General features: G+C 53.4%; 1 protein-coding gene across 6 annotated transcripts in view; it reads right to left on the bottom strand.

Annotated features, from left to right (window-relative positions):
* Positions 1–22,574, bottom strand: part of LOC121293109 (F-actin-monooxygenase MICAL2-like) — a 590,417-nt gene that overhangs the window by 124,717 nt on the left and 443,126 nt on the right. For all 6 annotated transcript variants that reach the window (XM_041215769.1, XM_041215771.1, XM_041215772.1 and 3 more), the window contains one exon: positions 2,955–3,039. In XM_041215769.1, the coding sequence (XP_041071703.1) occupies positions 2,955–3,039 (85 nt within the window). The remainder of the gene's footprint in view (positions 1–2,954; positions 3,040–22,574) is intronic.

The following is a 22,574-nucleotide window of genomic DNA, read 5'->3' as shown; positions in this document are numbered from 1 at the left end:
TCTCTCTCTCTCCCTGTTCTCTGATCTCTCTCTCCCTGATCTCTGATCTCTCTCTCCCTGTTCTCTGATCTCTCTCTCTCTCCCTGTTCTCTGATCCCACTCTCTCTCCCTGTTCTCTAATCTCTCTCTCTCTCCCTGTTCTCTAATCTCTCTCTCTCCCTGTTCTCTAATCTCTCTCTCTCCCTGTTCTCTAATCTCTCTCTCTCCCTGTTCTCTAATCTCTCTCTCTCCCTGTTCTCTAATCTCTCTCTCTCCCTGTTCTCTGATCTCTCTCTCTCTCCCTGTTCTCTGATCTATCTGTCTCTCTCCCTGTTCTCTGATCTCTCTCTCTCTGCCTGTTCTCTGATCTCTCTCTCTCTCCCCCTGTTCTCTGATCTCTCTCTCTCCCTGTTCTCTGATCTCTCTCTCTCTCCCTGTTCTCTGATCTCTCTCTCTCTCCCTGTTCTCTGATCTCTCTCTCTGTTCTCTGATCTCTCTCGCCCTGTTCTCTGATCTCTCTCGCCCTGTTCTCTGATCTCTCTCTCTCTCTCCCTGTTCTCTGTTCTCTCTCTCTCCCTATTCTCTGTTCTCTCTCTCTCCCTATTCTCTGTTCTCTCTCTCTCCCTATTCTCTGTTCTCTCTCTCTCCCTGTTCTCTGATCTCTCTCTCCCTGTTCTCTGATCTCTCTCTCTCCCTGTTCTCTGATCTCTCTCTCTCCCTGTTCTCTGATCTCTCTCTCTCCCTGTTCTCTGATCTCTCTCTCCCTGTTCTCTGATCTCTCTCCCTGTTCTCTGATCTCTCCCTCGCCCTGTTCTCCAATCTCTCCCATGCCCTGTTCTCCAATCTCCTTCTTCCTGTTCTCCAATCTCTCTCTATCCCTGTTCTCCGATCTCTCTCTATCTCTGTTCTCAGATCTCTCTCTATCTCTGCTCTCTGATCTCTCTGTCTTTCTGTTCAATTTACATGTATGTACTGCTTTTAATGAAATAAATAGTTCCCGGTGATTCTATGATTCTTCTTTATTTATGCAGAGTTATTGCTTCATTAAATTTTTTTGTACTGAATTTTCTGACCTGTCTGTTGCTTCCAATGCAGTGTCCTGTTTCTCAGTCTCTCTTCTTCTCTAAGCAACTTTCTGGTTGGTTTCCTCTCTGCTTCCTCTGCAAGGCACTCATAGCAGTGAGAGTAATAGACTGTAGGACTGGTGCTAGCTTCCATACTCATGTTCATTGCTGACCTGTTGTACATGTACTTAATGGAATGTGAATAGCGAATCTGTGACAAGATGTCACTGGATCCCTGATGGTCACTATGTCACTGGATCCCCAGGGGCCACCACGTCATCAGATCCCCAAGGGTCAACATGACACCAGATTCCCATTGGTCACCATGTCGTTGGATCTCCAATAGTCACCAGGTCACTGGATCCCCATTGGTCACCATGTCACAGGATCCCCATTGGTCACCATGTCACTTGATTCTCCTGTCACTGGATCCTCATCAGTCACCATGTCACTGTACCCCCCAACAGGCACCATGTCACTGGATCCCCATCGGTCACCATGTCACTGGATCCCCATTGGTGACCATATCACTGGACGTTCAGCAGTCACCATGTCACTGGATCCCCATCAGTCATCATGTCACTGGATCCCCATTGGTCACTATGTCACTGGATTCCCATCGGTCACCATGTCACTGGATTCCCATCGGTCACCATGTCACTGGACGTTCAACAGTCACCATGTCACTGGGTCCCCATTCAACCACCGTCATGTCACCATTGATTGCTGAATCACTGGACCTCCATTGGTCAGCATGCTATTGGATCCCCTTATGTTCCTGCATCTCTGTATCTTAAGTTATAGTGTCACTGGATCCCTACCAGTCACTATGTCATTGGATCCCCATTGGTTGCTGTGTCATTGGATCCCCATTAATCCCTGCACCACAACTGGTTCTCCATTCATCTCCATGTCACTGTACCGCATTGATCCCCAAATGATGATCTCCATCAGTTATTGCATCACTGTTTCACGAGTCACATTGCTAGATAGTCAATGTTCATTGCATTACTGGATCCCATTCAGTTGCCAGGTTAATTTACCCCAACTGTGCTACTGGATGCACAATCAATGCATTACTGGATCAACATCAGTCCCCATGTCTGTGGATCTGACCTGTCACATTATACCATATGTCCAGTCACTCAATGTTATAATGGTTATGTCTGTTGCTGATATGAATTCAGCTCACTCACACTAGGAGCTCTGGCAGTTAATGACTATACCTCTCCCTAATGATATTGGAAGTGAAATTGCCATATGAATGAATTAATGAAGCAATTTGATTGATAGTGCTGTTGGTGAGGTCTTGTTAAAAGTCACTACTAACACCTTAAGCAAGCCAGCCAGACCCAAAGTGGAGGTAGGAGATTTATTTGAGCAGCTGTTTGACTGTTGAAGAGCGGTCAGGACGGTCCATCTCCTAATACAAGCACAACTTGTGTAAGTGTAGTTTAAAAAATTGATTGAGGAAGGGTTGCCAGGAGGTGGGCAGTGAATTAACTGAGGAGCATGAAGATGAGCGGATAGGGAAACAGCAGATTAATAAACACATTTGAGTTTGAGGGGATCAGTCCTGATGGAGTGCACTGCAGCACGAGGGCAAGAGGGTCTGAACAACAGAGTCTCTTTGTAACAGCGGGTCTGATCTGATTTACAGAAATGGGAATACTGATCTTCGGAACTCTGAAACCCATTGCAAGATCCCTCAGCATCAGTGCTTAGAAGCTGCGGGAGAAGATGGAGGTGTTAGAACAGGAGGTTGCCCTGTGGACTCTCTTCCCTAGCTTTCTGAATCTGTGGAGCCTATAGACTCATAAATCCATCGGTTCATCTCAACGCACAGTCTAGCAACGTGGCCCCTCAGGGGGCAAGGAATCCAGTCATTGTCAAGAAGAGCACAACATCTACCTGCGGCTTCGTCAGCGTATTGAACCTTGAAGTCAGTCATTTCAACCGGATTCATAGTCGGCGGTGGAGGAGGAGAAATCCTCTCCTGGAACAACAGGAAGCAAACGGGCATAAAATAGTGGGAAACAGGTTATTGAGCAATGACTGTGCACAGGACATAGTATTGTCCACACCAACGTAACACTGCACACAGGAATACACTACTACACACTGGAACACACTGACCGCACACAGCAAATTGGGGAAAACATTGACTGTACACAGCAGGATGGAGAACACACTCACTGTATACAGCAGGATGGGGAACACATTGACTGTACACAGCAGGATGGGGAACACGTTGACTGTACACAGCAGGATGGGGAACACATTGACTGTACACAGCAGGATGGAGAACACACTTACTGTATACAGCAGGATGGGGAACACATTGACTGCGCACAGCAAATTGGGGGACACATTGACTGTACACAGCAGGATGGAGAACACACTCACTGTATACAGCAGGATGGGGAACACATTGACTGTACACAGCAGGATGGGGAACATGCCGACTGTACACAGCAGGATGGGGAACAGACTTTACACAGCAGGATGGGGAACACACCAACTGTACACAGCAGGATGGGGAACACACCAACTGTACACAGCAGGATGGGGAACACACCAACTGTACACAGCAGGATGGGGGACACACTGACTGTACACAGCAGGATGGGGGACACACTGACTGTACACAGCAGGATGGGGAACACACTGACTGTACACAGCAGAATGGGGAACACACTGACTATACACAGCAGAATGGGGAACACACTGACTGTACACAGCAGAATGGGGAACACAGTGACTCCACACAGTAGGATGGAGAACATAGTGACTGTGCAGAGCAGGATGGGGAAGATACTGACGGTACACAGCTAGATGGATACACAAGGTTTGTACACAGCTAGATGGGGTACACAGAGACTGTACACAGTAGGATCGGGAACACACTGACTGACACAGCAGGATGGCGAAGATACCGACTCTACACAGCAAGATGGGGGACACTGAAGAATGGGGAACACACTGACAACACACTGCAAGATGGGGAACACACTGACTGTACACAGCAGGATGGGGAACACACTGACTGTACACAGAAGGATGGGTTACACAGTGACTGTCCTCAGTAGGATGGGGTACATAGTGACTGTATGCAGCAGGATGGGGATCACTGACTGTATACAAATGGATCGGGAATACACTGACAGAACAAAGCAGAATGTGGAACACTCTGACTGTACAGAGGAGGACGGGGAAGACACTGACTGTACACAGCTGGATGGGCACACAAGGGCGCACACAGCAGGATGGGGTACACAGAGACTGTCCTCAGTAGGATGGGGTACAGAGTGACGGTATGCAGCAGGATGGGGTACACAGCGCAGGATTGGGAGCACACTGTACACAGCAGAATGGGGAACACACTGCAGATTGGGGAACACACTGACAACACACTGAAGGATGGGGTACACTGACTGTACACAACTGGATCGGGAACACACTGACTGAACAGAACAGAATGTGGAACACTGACTGTACAGAGCAGGACAGGGAAGACATTGACTGTACACCGCAGGTTGGGGTACACAGTGACTCTACACCGCAGGATGGCGAACACACTGACTGTACAGAGCAGGATGGGGAACACACTGAATGCACACATTTGGATGGGTACACAAGGGTTGTACACAGCAGGTTGGGGTACACGATGACTGTACACTGAAAGGTTGGGGTACACAGTGGCTGAACACAGCAGGTTGGGGAACACACTGACTGAACACAGGGGGCTGGGTTACACAGTGATTGTACACAGCAGGATGAGGCACACAGTGACTGTATGCATCAGGATGGGGATCACTGACTCTACACAACTGGATCGGGAACACACTGACTGAACAGAGCAGAATGTGAAACACTCTGACTGTACAGAGCAGGACGGGGAAGACACTGACTGTACACAGCTGGATGGGCACACAAGGTGTGTACATAGCAGGATGGGGTACACAGAGACTGTCCTCAGTAGGATGGGGTATACAGTGACTGTATGCAGCAGGATGGGGCACACAGAGACTGTCCTCAGTAGGATGGGGAACACGGTGAATGTACACCACAGGATGGGGAACACAATGACTGTACACCGCAGGATGGGGAACATGGAGACTGTACACCGCAGGATGGGGAATACGGTGACTGTTCACCGCAGGATGGGGAACACGGTGACTGTACACAGCAGGAATGGGTACTCAGTTACTGTCCTCAGTAGGTTGGGGTACACAGTGACTGTATGCAGCTGGATGGGGCACCGAGTGATTGTACGCAGCAGGATGGGGAACACTGACTGTACACAGCAGGATGGGGAACACTGACTGTACACAGCAGGATGGGCTACACTGACTGTACACAGCAGGATGGGCTACACTGACTGTACACAGCAGGATGGGCTACACTGACTGTACACAGCAGGATGGGCTACACTGACTGTACACAGCAGGATGGGCTACACTGACTGTACACAGCAGGATGGGCTACACTGACTGTACACAGCAGGGTGGGCTACATTGACTGTACACAGCAGGATGGGCTACACTGACTGTACACAGCAGGATGGGCTACACTGACTGTACACAGCAGGATGGGCTACACTGACTGTACACAGCAGGATGGGCTACACTGACTGAACACAGCAGGATGGGCTACACTGACTGTACATAGCAGGATGGGCTACACTGACTGTATGCAGCAGGATGGGCTACAGTGACTGTACACAGCAGGATGGGCTACACTGACTGTACACAGCAGGATGGGCTAAACTGACTGTATACAGCAGGATGGGCTAAACTGACTGTACACAGCAGGATCGGGTACACACTTACTGTACACAGCAGGGTGGGCTACACTGACTGTACACAGCAGGATGGGCTACACTGACTGTACACAGCAGGATGGGCTACACTGACTGTACACAGCAGTATCGGGAACACATGGACTGTACAGAGCAGAATGTGTAAGACACTGACTGTACACAGCAGGATGGGGAACACGCTGACTGTAAACAGAAGGCTGGGGAACACACTGACTGTACACAGCAGTATGGGCTACACTGACTGTACACAGCAGGATGGGCTACACTGACTGTACAAAGCAGGATGGGCTAAATTGACTTTACACAGCAGGATCGGGAACACACTGACTGTACACCACAGAATGGGCTACACTGACTGTACACAGCAGGATTGGGAACACATGGACTGTACACAGCAGGATCGGGAACACATGGACTGTACAGAGCAGAACGTGGAAGACACTGACTGTACACAGCAGTGTGGGGAACACACTGACTGCACACAGCAGGATGAGGAACACACTGACTGTACACAGCAGGATGGGGAACACACTGACTGTAAACAGCAGGATGGGGAACACACTGACTGTGCACAGCAGGCTGGGGAACACACTGACTGTACACAGCAGGCTGGGGAACACACTGACTGACACAGCAGGATGGCGAAGACACCGACTCTACACAGCAAGATGGGGGACACACTGAAGAATGAGGAACACACTGAAAACACTCTGCAAGATGGGGAGCACAATGACTCTACACAGCAAGATGGGGAACACACTGACTGTACACAGCAGGCTGGGGAACACACTGACTGTACACAGCAGGCTGGGGAACACACTGGCTGTACACAGCCGGGTGGAGAAAACACTGACTGTACACAGCAGGTTGGGGAACACACTGACTGTACACAGCAGGATGGGGAACACACTGACTGTACACAGCAGGGTGGGGAACACACTGGCTGTACGCAGTCGGTTGGGGAACACACTGGCTGTATGCAGCCGGGTGGGGAACACACTGGCTGTACGCAGCCGGGTGGGGAACACACTGGCTGTACGCAGCCATGTGGGGAACACACTGGCTGTACGCAGCCGGGTGGGGAACACACTGTCTGTAGACAGCCGGGGCGGGAACACACTGGCTGTAGACAGCCGGGTGGGGAACACACTGGCTGTAGACAGCCGGGTGGGGAACACACTGGCTGTACACAGCAGGATGGGGAACACACTGACTGTACACAGCAGGATGGAGAACACACTGACGGTACACAGCAGGCTGGGGAACACAATGACTGTACACAGCAAGATGGGAAACACACTGACTGTACACAGCAGGATCGGGAACACATGGACTGTACACAGCAGGATCGGGAACACATGGACTGTACAGAGCAGAACGTGGAAGACACTGACTGTACACAGCAGTGTGGGGAACACACTGACTGCACACAGCAGGATGGGGAACACACTGACTGTACACAGCAGGATGGGGAACACACTGACTGTAAACAGCAGGATGGGGAACACACTGACTGTACACAGCAGGCTGGGGAACACACTGACTGTACACAGCAGGCTGGGGAACACACTGACTGACACAGCAGGATGGCGAAGACACCGACTCTACACAGCAAGATGGGGGACACACTGAAGAATGAGGAACACACTGAAAACACTCTGCAAGATGGGGAACACAATGACTCTACACAGCAAGATGGAGAACACATTGACTGTACACAGCAGGCTGGGGAACACACTGACTGTACACAGCAGGCTGGGGAACACACTGGCTGTACACAGCCGGGTGGAGAAAACACTGACTGTACACAGCAGGTTGGGGAACACACTGACTGTACACAGCAGGATGGGGAACACTGACTGTACACAGCAGGATGGGCTACACTGACTGTACACAGCAGGATGGGCTACACTGACTGTACACAGCAGGATGGGCTACACTGACTGTACACAGCAGGGTGGGCTACACTGACTGTACACAGCAGGATGGGCTACACTGACTGTACACAGCAGGATGGGCTACACTGACTGTACACAGCAGGATGGGCTACACTGACTGTACACAGCAGGATGGGCTACACTGACTGAACACAGCAGGATGGGCTACACTGACTGTACACAGCAGGATGGGCTACACTGACTGTATGCAGCAGGATGGGCTACAGTGACTGTACACAGCAGGATGGGCTACACTGACTGTACACAGCAGGATGGGCTAAACTGACTGTATACAGCAGGATGGGCTAAACTGACTGTACACAGCAGGATCGGGTACACACTTACTGTACACAGCAGGGTGGGCTACACTGACTGTACACAGCAGGATGGGCTACACTGACTGTACACAGCAGGATGGGCTACACTGACTGTACACAGCAGTATCGGGAACACATGGACTGTACAGAGCAGAATGTGTAAGACACTGACTGTACACAGCAGGATGGGGAACACACTGACTGTAAACAGAAGGCTGGGGAACACACTGACTGTACACAGCAGTATGGGCTACACTGACTGTACACAGCAGGATGGGCTAAATTGACTTTACACAGCAGGATCGGGAACACACTGACTGTACACCACAGAATGGGCTACACTGACTGTACACAGCAGTTTCGGGAACACATGGACTGTACAGAGCAGAACGTGGAAGACACTGACTGTACACAGCAGTGTGGGGAACACACTGACTGCACACAGCAGGATGGGGAACACACTGACTGTACACAGCAGGCTGGGGAACACACTGACTGACACAGCAGGATGGCGAAGACACCGACTCTACACAGCAAGATGGGGGACACACTGAAGAATGAGGAACACACTGAAAACACTCTGCAAGATGGGGAACACAATGACTCTACACAGCAAGATGGGGAACACACTGACTGTACACAGCAGGCTGGGGAACACACTGACTGTACACAGCAGGCTGGGGAACACACTGGCTGTACACAGCCGGGTGGAGAAAACACTGACTGTACACAGCAGGTTGGGGAACACACTGACTGTACACAGCAGGATGGGGAACACACTGACTGTACACAGCAGGGTGGGGAACACACTGGCTGTACGCAGTCGGTTGGGGAACACACTGGCTGTAGGCAGCCGGGTGGGGAACACACTGGCTGTACGCAGCCGGGTGGGGAACACACTGGCTGTACGCAGCCATGTGGGGAACACACTGGCTGTACGCAGCCGGGTGGGGAACAAACTGTCTGTAGGCAGCCGGGGGGGGAACACACTGGCTGTAGACAGCCGGGTGGGGAACACACTGGCTGTACACAGCAGGATGGGGAACACACTGACTGTACACAGCAGGATGGGGAACACACTGACTGTACACAGCAGGATGGAGAACACACTGACTGTACACAGCAGGCTGGGGAACACAATGACTGTACACAGCAAGATGGGAAACACACTGACTGTACACAGCAGGATCGGGAACACATGGACTGTACACAGCAGGATCGGGAACACATGGACTGTACAGAGCAGAACGTGGAAGACACTGACTGTACACAGCAGTGTGGGGAACACACTGACTGCACACAGCAGGATGGGGAACACACTGACTATACACAGCAGGATGGGGAACACACTGACTGTAAACAGCAAGATGGGGAACACACTGACTGTACACAGCAGGCTGGGGAACACACTGACTGTACACAGCAGGCTGGGGAACACACTGACTGACACAGCAGGATGGCGAAGACACCGACTCTACACAGCAAGATGGGGGACACACTGAAGAATGAGGAACACACTGAAAACACTCTGCAAGATGGGGAACACAATGACTCTACACAGCAAGATGGGGAACACACTGACTGTACACAGCAGGCTGGGGAACACACTGACTGTACACAGCAGGCTGGGGAACACACTGGCTGTACAAAGCCGGGTGGAGCAAACACTGACTGTACACAGCAGGTTGGGGAACACACTGACTGTACACAGCAGGATGGGGAACACACTGACTGTACACAGCAGGGTGGGGAACACACTGGCTGTACGCAGTCGGTTGGGGAACACACTGGCTGTATGCAGCCGGGTGGGGAACACACTGGCTGTACGCAGCCGGGTGGGGAACACACTGGCTGTACGCAGCCAGGTGGGGAACACACTGGCTGTACGCAGCCGGGTGGGGAACACACTGGCTGTAGACAGCCGGGGGGGAACACACTGGCTGTAGACAGCCGGGTGGGGAACACACTGGCTGTACACAGCAGGATGGGGAACACACTGACTGTACACAGCAGAATGGGGAACACACTGTACACAGCAGGCTGGGGAACACACTGACTGTACACAGCAGGCTGGGGAACACACTGACTGTACACAGCAGGATGGGGAACACACTGACTGTACACAGCAAGATGGGGAACACACTGACTGTACACAGCAGGATGGGGAACACACTGACTGTACACAGCAGGATGGGGAACACACTGACTGTACACAGCAGGATGGGGAACACACTGACCGTACACAGCAAGATGGGGCACATGGCGACTGTACACAGCAGGATGCGGTACACGGTGACGGTAGACAGCAGGATTGGGAACACACTAACTGTACACAGCCGGGGGGAGAACACACTTACTGCACAGAGTAAGACGGGGAAGACACTGACTGTACACAGCTGCATGGGCTCACAAGGGCTGTACACAGCAGGATGGGATGCCCACAGACTGGTAGGAAGGATGGGGTAACACAGCAGTATGGGGAAGCATGACTGTAGACAGCAGGATCGGGAACATACTGACTGTACACAGCGGGGTGGGGAACAAACTGTCTGTACAAAGCGGGTGGGGGAACACACTGGCTGTACAAAGCGGGGTGGGGAACACACTGGCTGTACACAGCGGGGTGGGGAACACACTGGCTGTACACAGCGGTGTGGGGAACACACTGGCTGTACACAGCGGGGTGGGGAACACACTGGCTGTACACAGCGGGATGCGGTACACGGTGATGGTAGACAGCAGGATTGGGAACGCACTAACTGTACAGAGCAAGGCGGGGAACACACTTACTGCACAGTGTAAGACGGGGAAGACACTGACTGTACACAGCTGCATGGGCACACAAGGGCTGTACACGGCAGGATGGGATGCCCACAGACTATGCTAGGAAGGATGGGGTCCACAGCGACTCTACACCGCTGGATGGGGAACACAATGACTGTACACAGCAGGGTGGGGAATACGGTGACTGTACACACCAGCATGGGGTACATAGTGACTGTACGCAGCAGGATGGGGTACATAGTAACTGTACGCAGCAGGATGGGGTACATAGTGACTGTACGCTGCAGGATGGGGTACATAGTGACAGTACACAGCAGGATGTGGTACATAGTGACTGTACGCAGCAGTACGGGGTACATAGTAACTGTACGCTGCAGGATGGGGTACATAGTGACTGTACGCAGCAGGATGGGGTACATAGTGACTGTACGCAGCGATGGGGTACATAGTGATAGTATGCAGCAGGATGGGGTACATAGTGACTGTACGCAGCAGTACGGGGAAGCATGACTGTAGACGGCCGCGTGGGGAACACACGGGCTGTACACAGCCGGGTGGGGAACACACGGGCTGTACACAGCCGGGTGGGGAACACACGGGCTGTACACAGCCGGGTGGGGAACACACGGGCTGTACACAGCCGTGTGGGGAGCACACTGGCTGTACACAGCAGGGCGGGGAACAGACTGGCTGTACACAGCAGGGTGGGGAACAGACTGGCTGTACACAGCAGGGTGCGGAACACACTGGCTGTACACAGCAGGGTGCGGAACACACTGGCTGTACACAGCAGGATGGGGAACACACTGGCTGTACACAGCAGGCTGGGGAAACACTGGCTGTACACAGCAGGATGGGGAACACCGGCTGCACTCAGCAGGATGGGGAACACACTGACTGTACACATCAAGATGCGGAACAGACTAAATGTATACAGCAGGATGGGGAACACAATGACTGTACAGAGCTAGATGGGGAACCTGCGGACTGAACACAGCAGGACGTGGAACACACTGACTGTACACAGCAGGATGGGGAACACACTGACTGTACACAGAAGGCTGGGGAACACACTGACTGTACACAGCAGGATGGGGAACACACTGACTGTACACAGCAGGATGGGGAACACACTGACTGTACACAGCAGCCTGGGGAACACATTGACTGTACACAGCAGGATGGGGAACACACTGACTGTACACAGCAGGCTGGGGAACACATTGACTGTACACAGCAGGATGGGGAACACACTGACTGTACACAGCAGGATGGGGAACACACTGACTGTACACAGCAGGCTGGGGAACACACTGACTGTACACAGCAGGCTGGGGAACACACTGACTCTACACAGCAGGCCGGGGAACACACTGACTGTACACAGCAGGATGGGGAACACACTGTACACAGCAGGCTGGGGAACACACTGACTGTACACAGCAGGATGGGGAAAACACTCGACACAGCAGCATGGGAAACACACTGACTGTACACAGCAGGCTGGGGAACACACTGACTGTACACAGCAGGATGGGGAACACACTGACTGTACACAGCAGGATGGGGAACACACTGACTGTACACAGCAGGATGGGGAAAACACTGACTGTACACAGCAGCGTGGGGAACACACTCACTGTACACAGCAGCCTGGGGAACACACTGACTGTACACAGCAGGATGGGGAAAACACTCGACACAGCAGCATGGGGAACACACAGACTGTACACCGCAGGATGGCTAACACACTGACTGTACACCGCAGGATGGGGAACACACTGACTATACACCGCAGGATGGGGTGCACACTGACTATACACCGCAGGATCGGGAACACACTGACTGTACACAGCAGGATGGTGAACACACTTACTGTACACAGCAGAATGTGGAACACACTGACTGTACACAGCAGGATGGGGAACACACTGACTGTACACAGCAGGATGCGGTACACGGTGATGGTAGACAGCAGGATTGTGAACACACTAACTGTACAGAGCAGGGCGGGGAACACACTTACTGCACAGAGTAAGACGGGGAAGACACTGACTGTACACAGCTGCATGGGCACACAAGGGCTGTACACAGCAGGATGGGATGCCCACAGACTATGTTAGGAAGGATGGGGTACACAGCGACTCTAAACCGCAGGATGGGGAACACAATGATTGTACACAGCAGGATGGGGAATACGGTGACTGTACACAGCAGTTTGGGGTACACTTTGACTGTATACAGCAGGATGGACACAGTTACTATCCTCAGTAGGTTGGGGTACAGAGTGACTGTACGCAGCAGTGTGGGAAGCATGACTGTGGACAGCAGGATCGGGAATATACTGACTGTACACAGTGGGGTGGGGAGCACACAGGCTGTACACAGAGGGGAGGAGAACACACTGGCTGTACACTGCAGGGTGGGGAACACTCTGGCTGTACACTGCAGGTTGGGAAACACACTGGCTGTACACAGCCGGGTGGGGAACACACTGGCTGTACGCAGCCAGGTGGGGAACACACTGGCTGTACGCAGCCGGGTGGGGAACACACTGTCTGTAGACAGCCGGGGGGGAACACACTGGCTGTAGACAGCCGGGTGGGGAACACACTGGCTGTACACAGCAGGATGGGGAACACACTGACTGTACACAGCAGAATGGGGAACACACTGTACACAGCAGGCTGGGGAACACACTGACTGTACACAGCAGGCTGGGGAACACACTGACTGTACACAGCAGGATGGGGAACACACTGACTGTACACAGCAAGATGGGGAACACACTGACTGTACACAGCAAGATGGGGAACACACTGACTGTACACAGCAGGATGGGGAACACACTGACTGTACACAGCAGGATGGGGAACACACTGACTGTACACAGCAGGATGGGGAACACACTGACCGTACACAGCAAGATGGGGCACACGGCGACTGTACACAGCAGGATGCGGTACACGGTGACGGTAGACAGCAGGATTGGGAACACACTAACTGTACACAGCCGGGGGGAGAACACACTTACTGCACAGAGTAAGACGGGGAAGACACTGACTGTACACAGCTGCATGGGCTCACAAGGGCTGTACACAGCAGGATGGGATGCCCACAGACTGGTAGGAAGGATGGGGTAACACAGCAGTATGGGGAAGCATGACTGTAGACAGCAGGATCGGGAACATACTGACTGTACACAGCGGGGTGGGGAACACACTGTCTGTACAAAGCGGGTGGGGGAACACACTGGCTGTACAAAGCGGGGTGGGGAACACACTGGCTGTACACAGCGGGGTGGGGAACACACTGGCTGTACACAGCGGTGTGGGGAACACACTGGCTGTACACAGCGGGGTGGGGAACACACTGGCTGTACACAGCAGGATGCGGTACACGGTGATGGTAGACAGCTGGATTGGGAACGCACTAACTGTACAGAGCAAGGCGGGGAACACACTTACTGCACAGAGTAAGACGGGGAAGACACTGACTGTACACAGCTGCATGGGCACACAAGGGCTGTACACGGCAGGATGGGATGCCCACAGACTATGCTAGGAAGGATGGGGTCCACAGCGACTCTACACCGCTGGATGGGGAACACAATGACTGTACACAGCAGGGTGGGGAATACGGTGACTGTACACACCAGCATGGGGTACATAGTGACTGTACGCAGCAGGATGGGGTACATAGTAACTGTACGCAGCAGGATGGGGTACATAGTGACTGTACGCTGCAGGATGGGGTACATAGTGACAGTACACAGCAGGATGTGGTACATAGTGACTGTACGCAGCAGTACGGGGTACATAGTAACTGTACGCTGCAGGATGGGGTACATAGTGACTGTACGCAGCAGGATGGGGTACATAGTGACTGTACGCAGCGATGGGGTACATAGTGATAGTATGCAGCAGGATGGGGTACATAGTGACTGTACGCAGCAGTACGGGGAAGCATGACTGTAGACGGCCGCGTGGGGAACACACGGGCTGTAAACAGCCGGGTGGGGAACACACGGGCTGTACACAGCCGGGTGGGGAACACACGGGCTGTACACAGCCGTGTGGGGAGCACACTGGCTGTACACAGCAGGGCGGGGAACAGACTGGCTGTACACAGCAGGGTGGGGAACAGACTGGCTGTACACAGCAGGGAGCGGCACACAGTGGCTGTACACAGCAGGGTGCGGAACACACTGGCTGTACACAGCAGGATGGGGAACACACTGGCTGTACACAGCAGGCTGGGGAAACACTGGCTGTACACAGCAGGATGGGGAACACCGGCTGCACTCAGCAGGATGGGGAACACACTGACTGTACACATCAAGATGCGGAACAGACTAAATGTATACAGCAGGATGGGGAACACAATGACTGTACAGAGCTAGATGGGGAACCTGCGGACTGAACACAGCAGGACGTGGAACACACTGACTGTACACAGCAGGATGGGGAACACACTGACTGTACACAGAAGGCTGGGGAACACACTGACTGTACACAGCAGGATGGCGAACACACTGACTGTACACAGCAGCCTGGGGAACACACTCACTGTACACAGCAGCCTGGGGAACACATTGACTGTACACAGCAGGATGGGGAACACACTGACTGTACACAGCAGGCTGGGGAACACATTGACTGTACACAGCAGGATGGGGAACACACTGACTGTACACAGCAGGATGGGGAACACACTGACTGTACACAGCAGGCTGGGGAACACACTGACTGTACACAGCAGGCTGGGGAACACACTGACTCTACACAGCAGGCCGGGGAACACACTGACTCTACACAGCAGGATGGGGAACACACTGTACACAGCAGGCTGGGGAACACACTGACTGTACACAGCAGGATGGGGAAAACACTCGACACAGCAGCATGGGAAACACACTGACTGTACACAGCAGGCTGGGGAACACACTGACTGTACACAGCAGGATGGGGAACACACTGACTGTACACAGCAGGCTGGGGAACACACTGACTGTACACAGCAGGATGGGGAAAACACTGACTGTACACAGCAGGATGGGGAACACACTCACTGTACACAGCAGCCTGGGGAACACACTGACTGTACACAGCAGGATGGGGAACACACTGACTGTACACAGCAGGCTGGGGAACACACTGACTGTACACAGCAGGATGGGGAAAACACTGACTGTACACAGCAGGCTGGGGAACACACTCACTGTACACAGCAGGCTGGAGAACACACTGACTGTACACAGCAGGATGGGGAAAACACTCGACACAGCAGCATGGGGAACACACAGACTGTACACCGCAGGATGGCTAACACACTGACTGTACACCGCAGGATGGGGAACACACTGACTATACACCGCAGGATGGGGTGCACACTGACTATACACCGCAGGATCGGGAACACACTGACTGTACACAGCAGGATGGTGAACACACTTACTGTACACAGCAGAATGTGGAACACACTGACTGTACACAGCAGGATGGGGAACACACTGACTGTACACAGCAGGATGCGGTACACGGTGATGGTAGACAGCAGGATTGTGAACACACTAACTGTACAGAGCAGGGCGGGGAACACACTTACTGCACAGAGAAAGACGGGGAAGACACTGACTGTACACAGCTGCATGGGCACACAAGGGCTGTACACAGCAGGATGGGATGCCCACAGACTATGTTAGGAAGGATGGGGTACACAGCGACTCTAAACCGCAGGATGGGGAACACAATGATTGTACACAGCAGGATGGGGAATACGGTGACTGTACACAGCAGTTTGGGGTACACTTTGACTGTATACAGCAGGATGGACACAGTTACTATCCTCAGTAGGTTGGGGTACAGAGTGACTGTACGCAGCAGTGTGGGAAGCATGACTGTGGACAGCAGGATCGGGAATATACTGACTGTACACAGTGGGGTGGGGAGCACACTGGCTGTACACAGAGGGGAGGGGAACACACTGGCTGTACACTGCAGGGTGGGGAACACTCTGGCTGTACACTGCAGGTTGGGAAACACACTGGCTGTACACAGCCGGGTGGGGAACACACTGGCTGTACACTGCAGGGTGGGGAACACACTGGCTGTACACTGCAGGGTGGGGAACACACTGGCTGTACACAGCAGGGTGGGGAACACACTGGCTGTACACAGCAGGGTGGAGAACACACTGGCTGTACACAGCAGGGTGGGGAACACACTGGCTGTACTCAGCAGGGTGGGGAACACACTGGCTGTACACAGCAGGGTGGGGAACACACTGGCTGGACACAGCAGGGTGGGGAACACACTGGCTGTACACAGCAGGGTGGGGAACACCGGCTGCACTCAGCAGGATGGGGAACACTGACTGTACACATCAAAATGCAGAACAAACTAAATGTATACAGCAGGATAGGGAACACACTGACTGTACAGAGCAAGATGGGGAACCCGCTGACGGTACACAGCAGGATGTGGAACACACTGACTGTACACAGCAGGCTGGGGAACACACTGACTGTACACAGCATGATGGGGAACACACTGACTGTACACAGCAGGATGGGGAACACACTGACTGTACACAGCAGGATGGGGAACACACTGACTGTATACAGCAGGATGGGGAACACACTGACTGTACACAGCAGGATGGGGAACACACTGACTGTACACAGCAGGATGGGGAACACACTGACTGTACACAGCAGGCTGGGGAACACACTGACTGTACACAGCAGGCTGGGGAACACACTGGCTGTACACAGCAGGCTGGGGAACACACTGACTGTACACAGCAGGGTGGGGAATACTCTGACTGTACACAGCAGGATGGGGAACACACTGACTGTACACAGGAGAATGGAGAACACACTGACTGTACACATCAGGCTGGGGAACACACTGACTGTACACAGCAGGATGGGGAACACACTGACTGTACACAGCAGGATGGGGAACACACTGACTGTACACAGCAGGATGGGGAACACACTGACTGTACACAGCAGGATGGGGAACACACTGACTGTACACAGCAGGATGGAGAACACACTGACCGTACACAGCAAGATGGGGCACACACTGTACACAGCAGGCTGGAGAACACACTGTACACAGCAGGCTGGGGAACACACTGGCTGTACACAGCCGGGTGGAGAAAACACTGACTGTACACAGCAGGTTGGGGAACACACTGACTGCGCACAGCAGGATGGGGAACACACTGACTGTACACAGCAGGGTGGGGAACACACTGGCTGTACGCAGCCGGGTGGGGAACACACTGGCTGTACACAGCAGGATGGGGAACACACTGACTATACACAGCAGGATGGGGAACACACTGACTGTACAGAGCAGAACGTGGAAGACACTGACTGTACACAGCAGTGTGGGGAACACACTGACTGCACACAGCAGGATGGGGAACACACTGACTATACACAGCAGGATGGGGAACACACTGACTGTAAACAGCAAGATGGGGAACACACTGACTGTACACAGCAGGCTGGGGAACACACTGACTGTACACAGCAGGCTGGGGAACACACTGACTGACACAGCAGGATGGCGAAGACACCGACTCTACACAGCAAGATGGGGGACACACTGAAGAATGAGGAACACACTGAAAACACTCTGCAAGATGGGGAACACAATGACTCTACACAGCAGGATGGGGAACACACTGACTGTAAACAGCAAGATGGGGAACACACTGACTGTACACAGCAGGATGGGGAACACACTGACTATACACAGCAGGATGGGGAACACACTGACTGTAAACAGCAAGATGGGGAACACACTGACTGTACACAGCAGGCTGGGGAACACACTGACTGTACACAGCAGGCTGGGGAACACACTGACTGACACAGCAGGATGGCGAAGACACCGACTCTACACAACAAGATGGGGGACACACTGAAGAATGAGGAACACACTGAAAACACTCTGCAAGATGGGGAACACAATGACTCTACACAGCAAGATGGGGAACACACTGACTGTACACAGCAGGCTGGGGAACACACTGACTGTACACAGCAGGCTGGGGAACACACTGGCTGTACAAAGCCGCGTGGAGCAAACACTGACTGTACACAGCAGGTTGGGGAACACACTGACTGTACACAGCAGGATGGGGAACACACTGACTGTACACAGCAGGATGGGGAACACACTGGCTGTACGCAGCCGGGTGGGGAACACACTGGCTGTACGCAGCCGGGTGGGGAACACACTGGCTGTACGCAGCCGGGTGGGGAACACACTGTCTGTAGACAGCCGGGGGGGGAACACACTGGCTGTAGACAGCCGGGTGGGGAACACACTGGCTGTACACAGCAGGATGGGGAACACACTGACTGTACACAGCAGGATGGGGAACACACTGACTGTACACAGCAGGATGGAGAACACACTGACTGTACACAGCAGGCTGGGGAACACAATGACTGTACACAGCAAGATGGGAAACACACTGACTGTACACAGCAGGATCGGGAACACATGGACTGTACACAGCAGGATCGGGAACACATGGACTGTACAGAGCAGAACGTGGAAGACACTGACTGTACACAGCAGTGTGGGGAACACACTGACTGCACACAGCAGGATGGGGAACACACTGACTATACACAGCAGGATGGGGAACACACTGACTGTAAACAGCAAGATGGGGAACACACTGACTGTACACAGCAGGCTGGGGAACACACTGACTGTACACAGCAGGCTGGGGAACACACTGACTGACACAGCAGGATGGCGAAGACACCGACTCTACACAGCAAGATGGGGGACACACTGAAGAATGAGGAACACACTGAAAACACTCTGCAAGATGGGGAACACAATGACTCTACACAGCAAGATGGGGAACACACTGACTGTACACAGCAGGCTGGGGAACACACTGGCTGTACAAAGCCGGGTGGAGCAAACACTGACTGTACACAGCAGGTTGGGGAACACACTGACTGTACACAGCAGGATGGGGAACACACTGACTGTACAGAGCAGGGTGGGGAACACACTGGCTGTACGCAGTCGATTGGGGAACACACTGGCTGTATGCAGCCGGGTGGGGAACACACTGGCTGTACGCAGCCGGGTGGGGAACACACTGGCTGTACGCAGCCAGGTGGGGAACACACTGGCTGTACGCAGCCGGGTGGGGAACACACTGTCTGTAGACAGCCGGGGGGGAACACACTGGCTGTAGACAGCCGGGTGGGGAACACACTGGCTGTACACAGCAGGATGGGGAACACACTGACTGTACACAGCAGAATGGGGAACACACTGTACACAGCAGGCTGGGGAACACACTGACTGTACACAGCAGGCTGGGGAACACACTGACTGTACACAGCAGGATGGGGAACACACTGACTGTACACAGCAAGATGGGGAACACACTGACTGTACACAGCAAGATGGGGAACATACTGACTGTACACAGCAGGATGGGGAACACACTGACTGTACACAGCAGGATGGGGAACACACTGACTGTACACAGCAGGATGGGGAACACACTGACCGTACACAGCAAGATGGGGCACACGGCGACTGTACACAGCAGGATGCGGTACACGGTGACGGTAGACAGCAGGATTGGGAACACACTAACTGTACACAGCCGGGGGGAGAACACACTTACTGCACAGAGTAAGACGGGGAAGACACTGACTGTACACAGCTGCATGGGCTCACAAGGGCTGTACACAGCAGGATGGGATGCCCACAGACTGGTAGGAAGGATGGGGTAACACAGCAGTATGGGGAAGCATGACTGTAGACAGCAGGATCGGGAACATACTGACTGTACACAGCGGGGTGGGGAACACACTGTCTGTACAAAGCGGGTGGGGGAACACACTGGCTGTACAAAGCGGGGTGGGGAACACACTGGCTGTACACAGCGGGGTGGGGAACACACTGGCTGTACACAGCGGTGTGGGGAACACACTGGCTGTACACAGCGGGGTGGGGAACACACTGGCTGTACACAGCAGGATGCGGTACACGGTGATGGTAGACAGCTGGATTGGGAACGCACTAACTGTACAGAGCAAGGCGGGGAACACACTTACTGCACAGAGTAAGACGGGGAAGACACTGACTGTACACAGCTGCATGGGCACACAAGGGCTGTACACGGCAGGATGGGATGCCCACAGACTATGCTAGGAAGGATGGGGTCCACAGCGACTCTACACCGCTGGATGGGGAACACAATGACTGTACACAGCAGGGTGGGGAATACGGTGACTGTACACACCAGCATGGGGTACATAGTGACTGTACGCAGCAGGATGGGGTACATAGTAACTGTACGCAGCAGGATGGGGTACATAGTGACTGTACGCTGCAGGATGGGGTACATAGTGACAGTACACAGCAGGATGTGGTACATAGTGACTGTACGCAGCAGTACGGGGTACATAGTAACTGTACGCTGCAGGATGGGGTACATAGTGACTGTACGCAGCAGGATGGGGTACATAGTGACTGTACGCAGCGATGGGGTACATAGTGATAGTATGCAGCAGGATGGGGTACATAGTGACTGTACGCAGCAGTACGGGGAAGCATGACTGTAGACGGCCGCGTGGGGAACACACGGGCTGTAAACAGCCGGGTGGGGAACACACGGGCTGTACACAGCCGGGTGGGGAACACACGGGCTGTACACAGCCGTGTGGGGAGCACACTGGCTGTACACAGCAGGGCGGGGAACAGACTGGCTGTACACAGCAGGGTGGGGAACAGACTGGCTGTACACAGCAGGGTGCGGAACACACTGGCTGTACACAGCAGGGTGCGGAACACACTGGCTGTACACAGCAGGATGGGGAACACACTGGCTGTACACAGCAGGCTGGGGAAACACTGGCTGTACACAGCAGGATGGGGAACACCGGCTGCACTCAGCAGGATGGGGAACACACTGACTGTACACATCAAGATGCGGAACAGACTAAATGTATACAGCAGGATGGGGAACACAATGACTGTACAGAGCTAGATGGGGAACCTGCGGACTGAACACAGCAGGATGGGGAACACACTGACTGTACACAGAAGGCTGGGGAACACACTGACTGTACACAGCAGGATGGCGAACACACTGACTGTACACAGCAGCCTGGGGAACACACTCACTGTACACAGCAGCCTGGGGAACACATTGACTGTACACAGCAGGATGGGGAACACACTGACTGTACACAGCAGGCTGGGGAACACATTGACTGTACACAGCAGGATGGGGAACACACTGACTGTACACAGCAGGATGGGGAACACACTGACTGTACACAGCAGGCTGGGGAACACACTGACTGTACACAGCAGGCTGGGGAACACACTGACTCTACACAGCAGGCCGGGGAACACACTGACTGTACACAGCAGGATGGGGAACACACTGTACACAGCAGGCTGGGGAACACACTGACTGTACACAGCAGGATGGGGAAAACACTCGACACAGCAGCATGGGGAACACACTGACTGTACACAGCAGGCTGGGGAACACACTGACTGTACACAGCAGGATGGGGAACACACTGACTGTACACAGCAGGCTGGGGAACACACTGACTGTACACAGCAGGATGGGGAAAACACTGACTGTACAC

Source organism: Carcharodon carcharias, chromosome 21 (genome assembly GCF_017639515.1).
Source record: "Carcharodon carcharias isolate sCarCar2 chromosome 21, sCarCar2.pri, whole genome shotgun sequence".
In the NCBI taxonomy this organism is placed as follows: Eukaryota; Metazoa; Chordata; class Chondrichthyes; order Lamniformes; family Lamnidae; genus Carcharodon; species Carcharodon carcharias.
The sequence above is the reverse complement of the archived record's forward strand: the minus strand, read 5'-3'. Positions and strand labels throughout refer to the sequence as shown.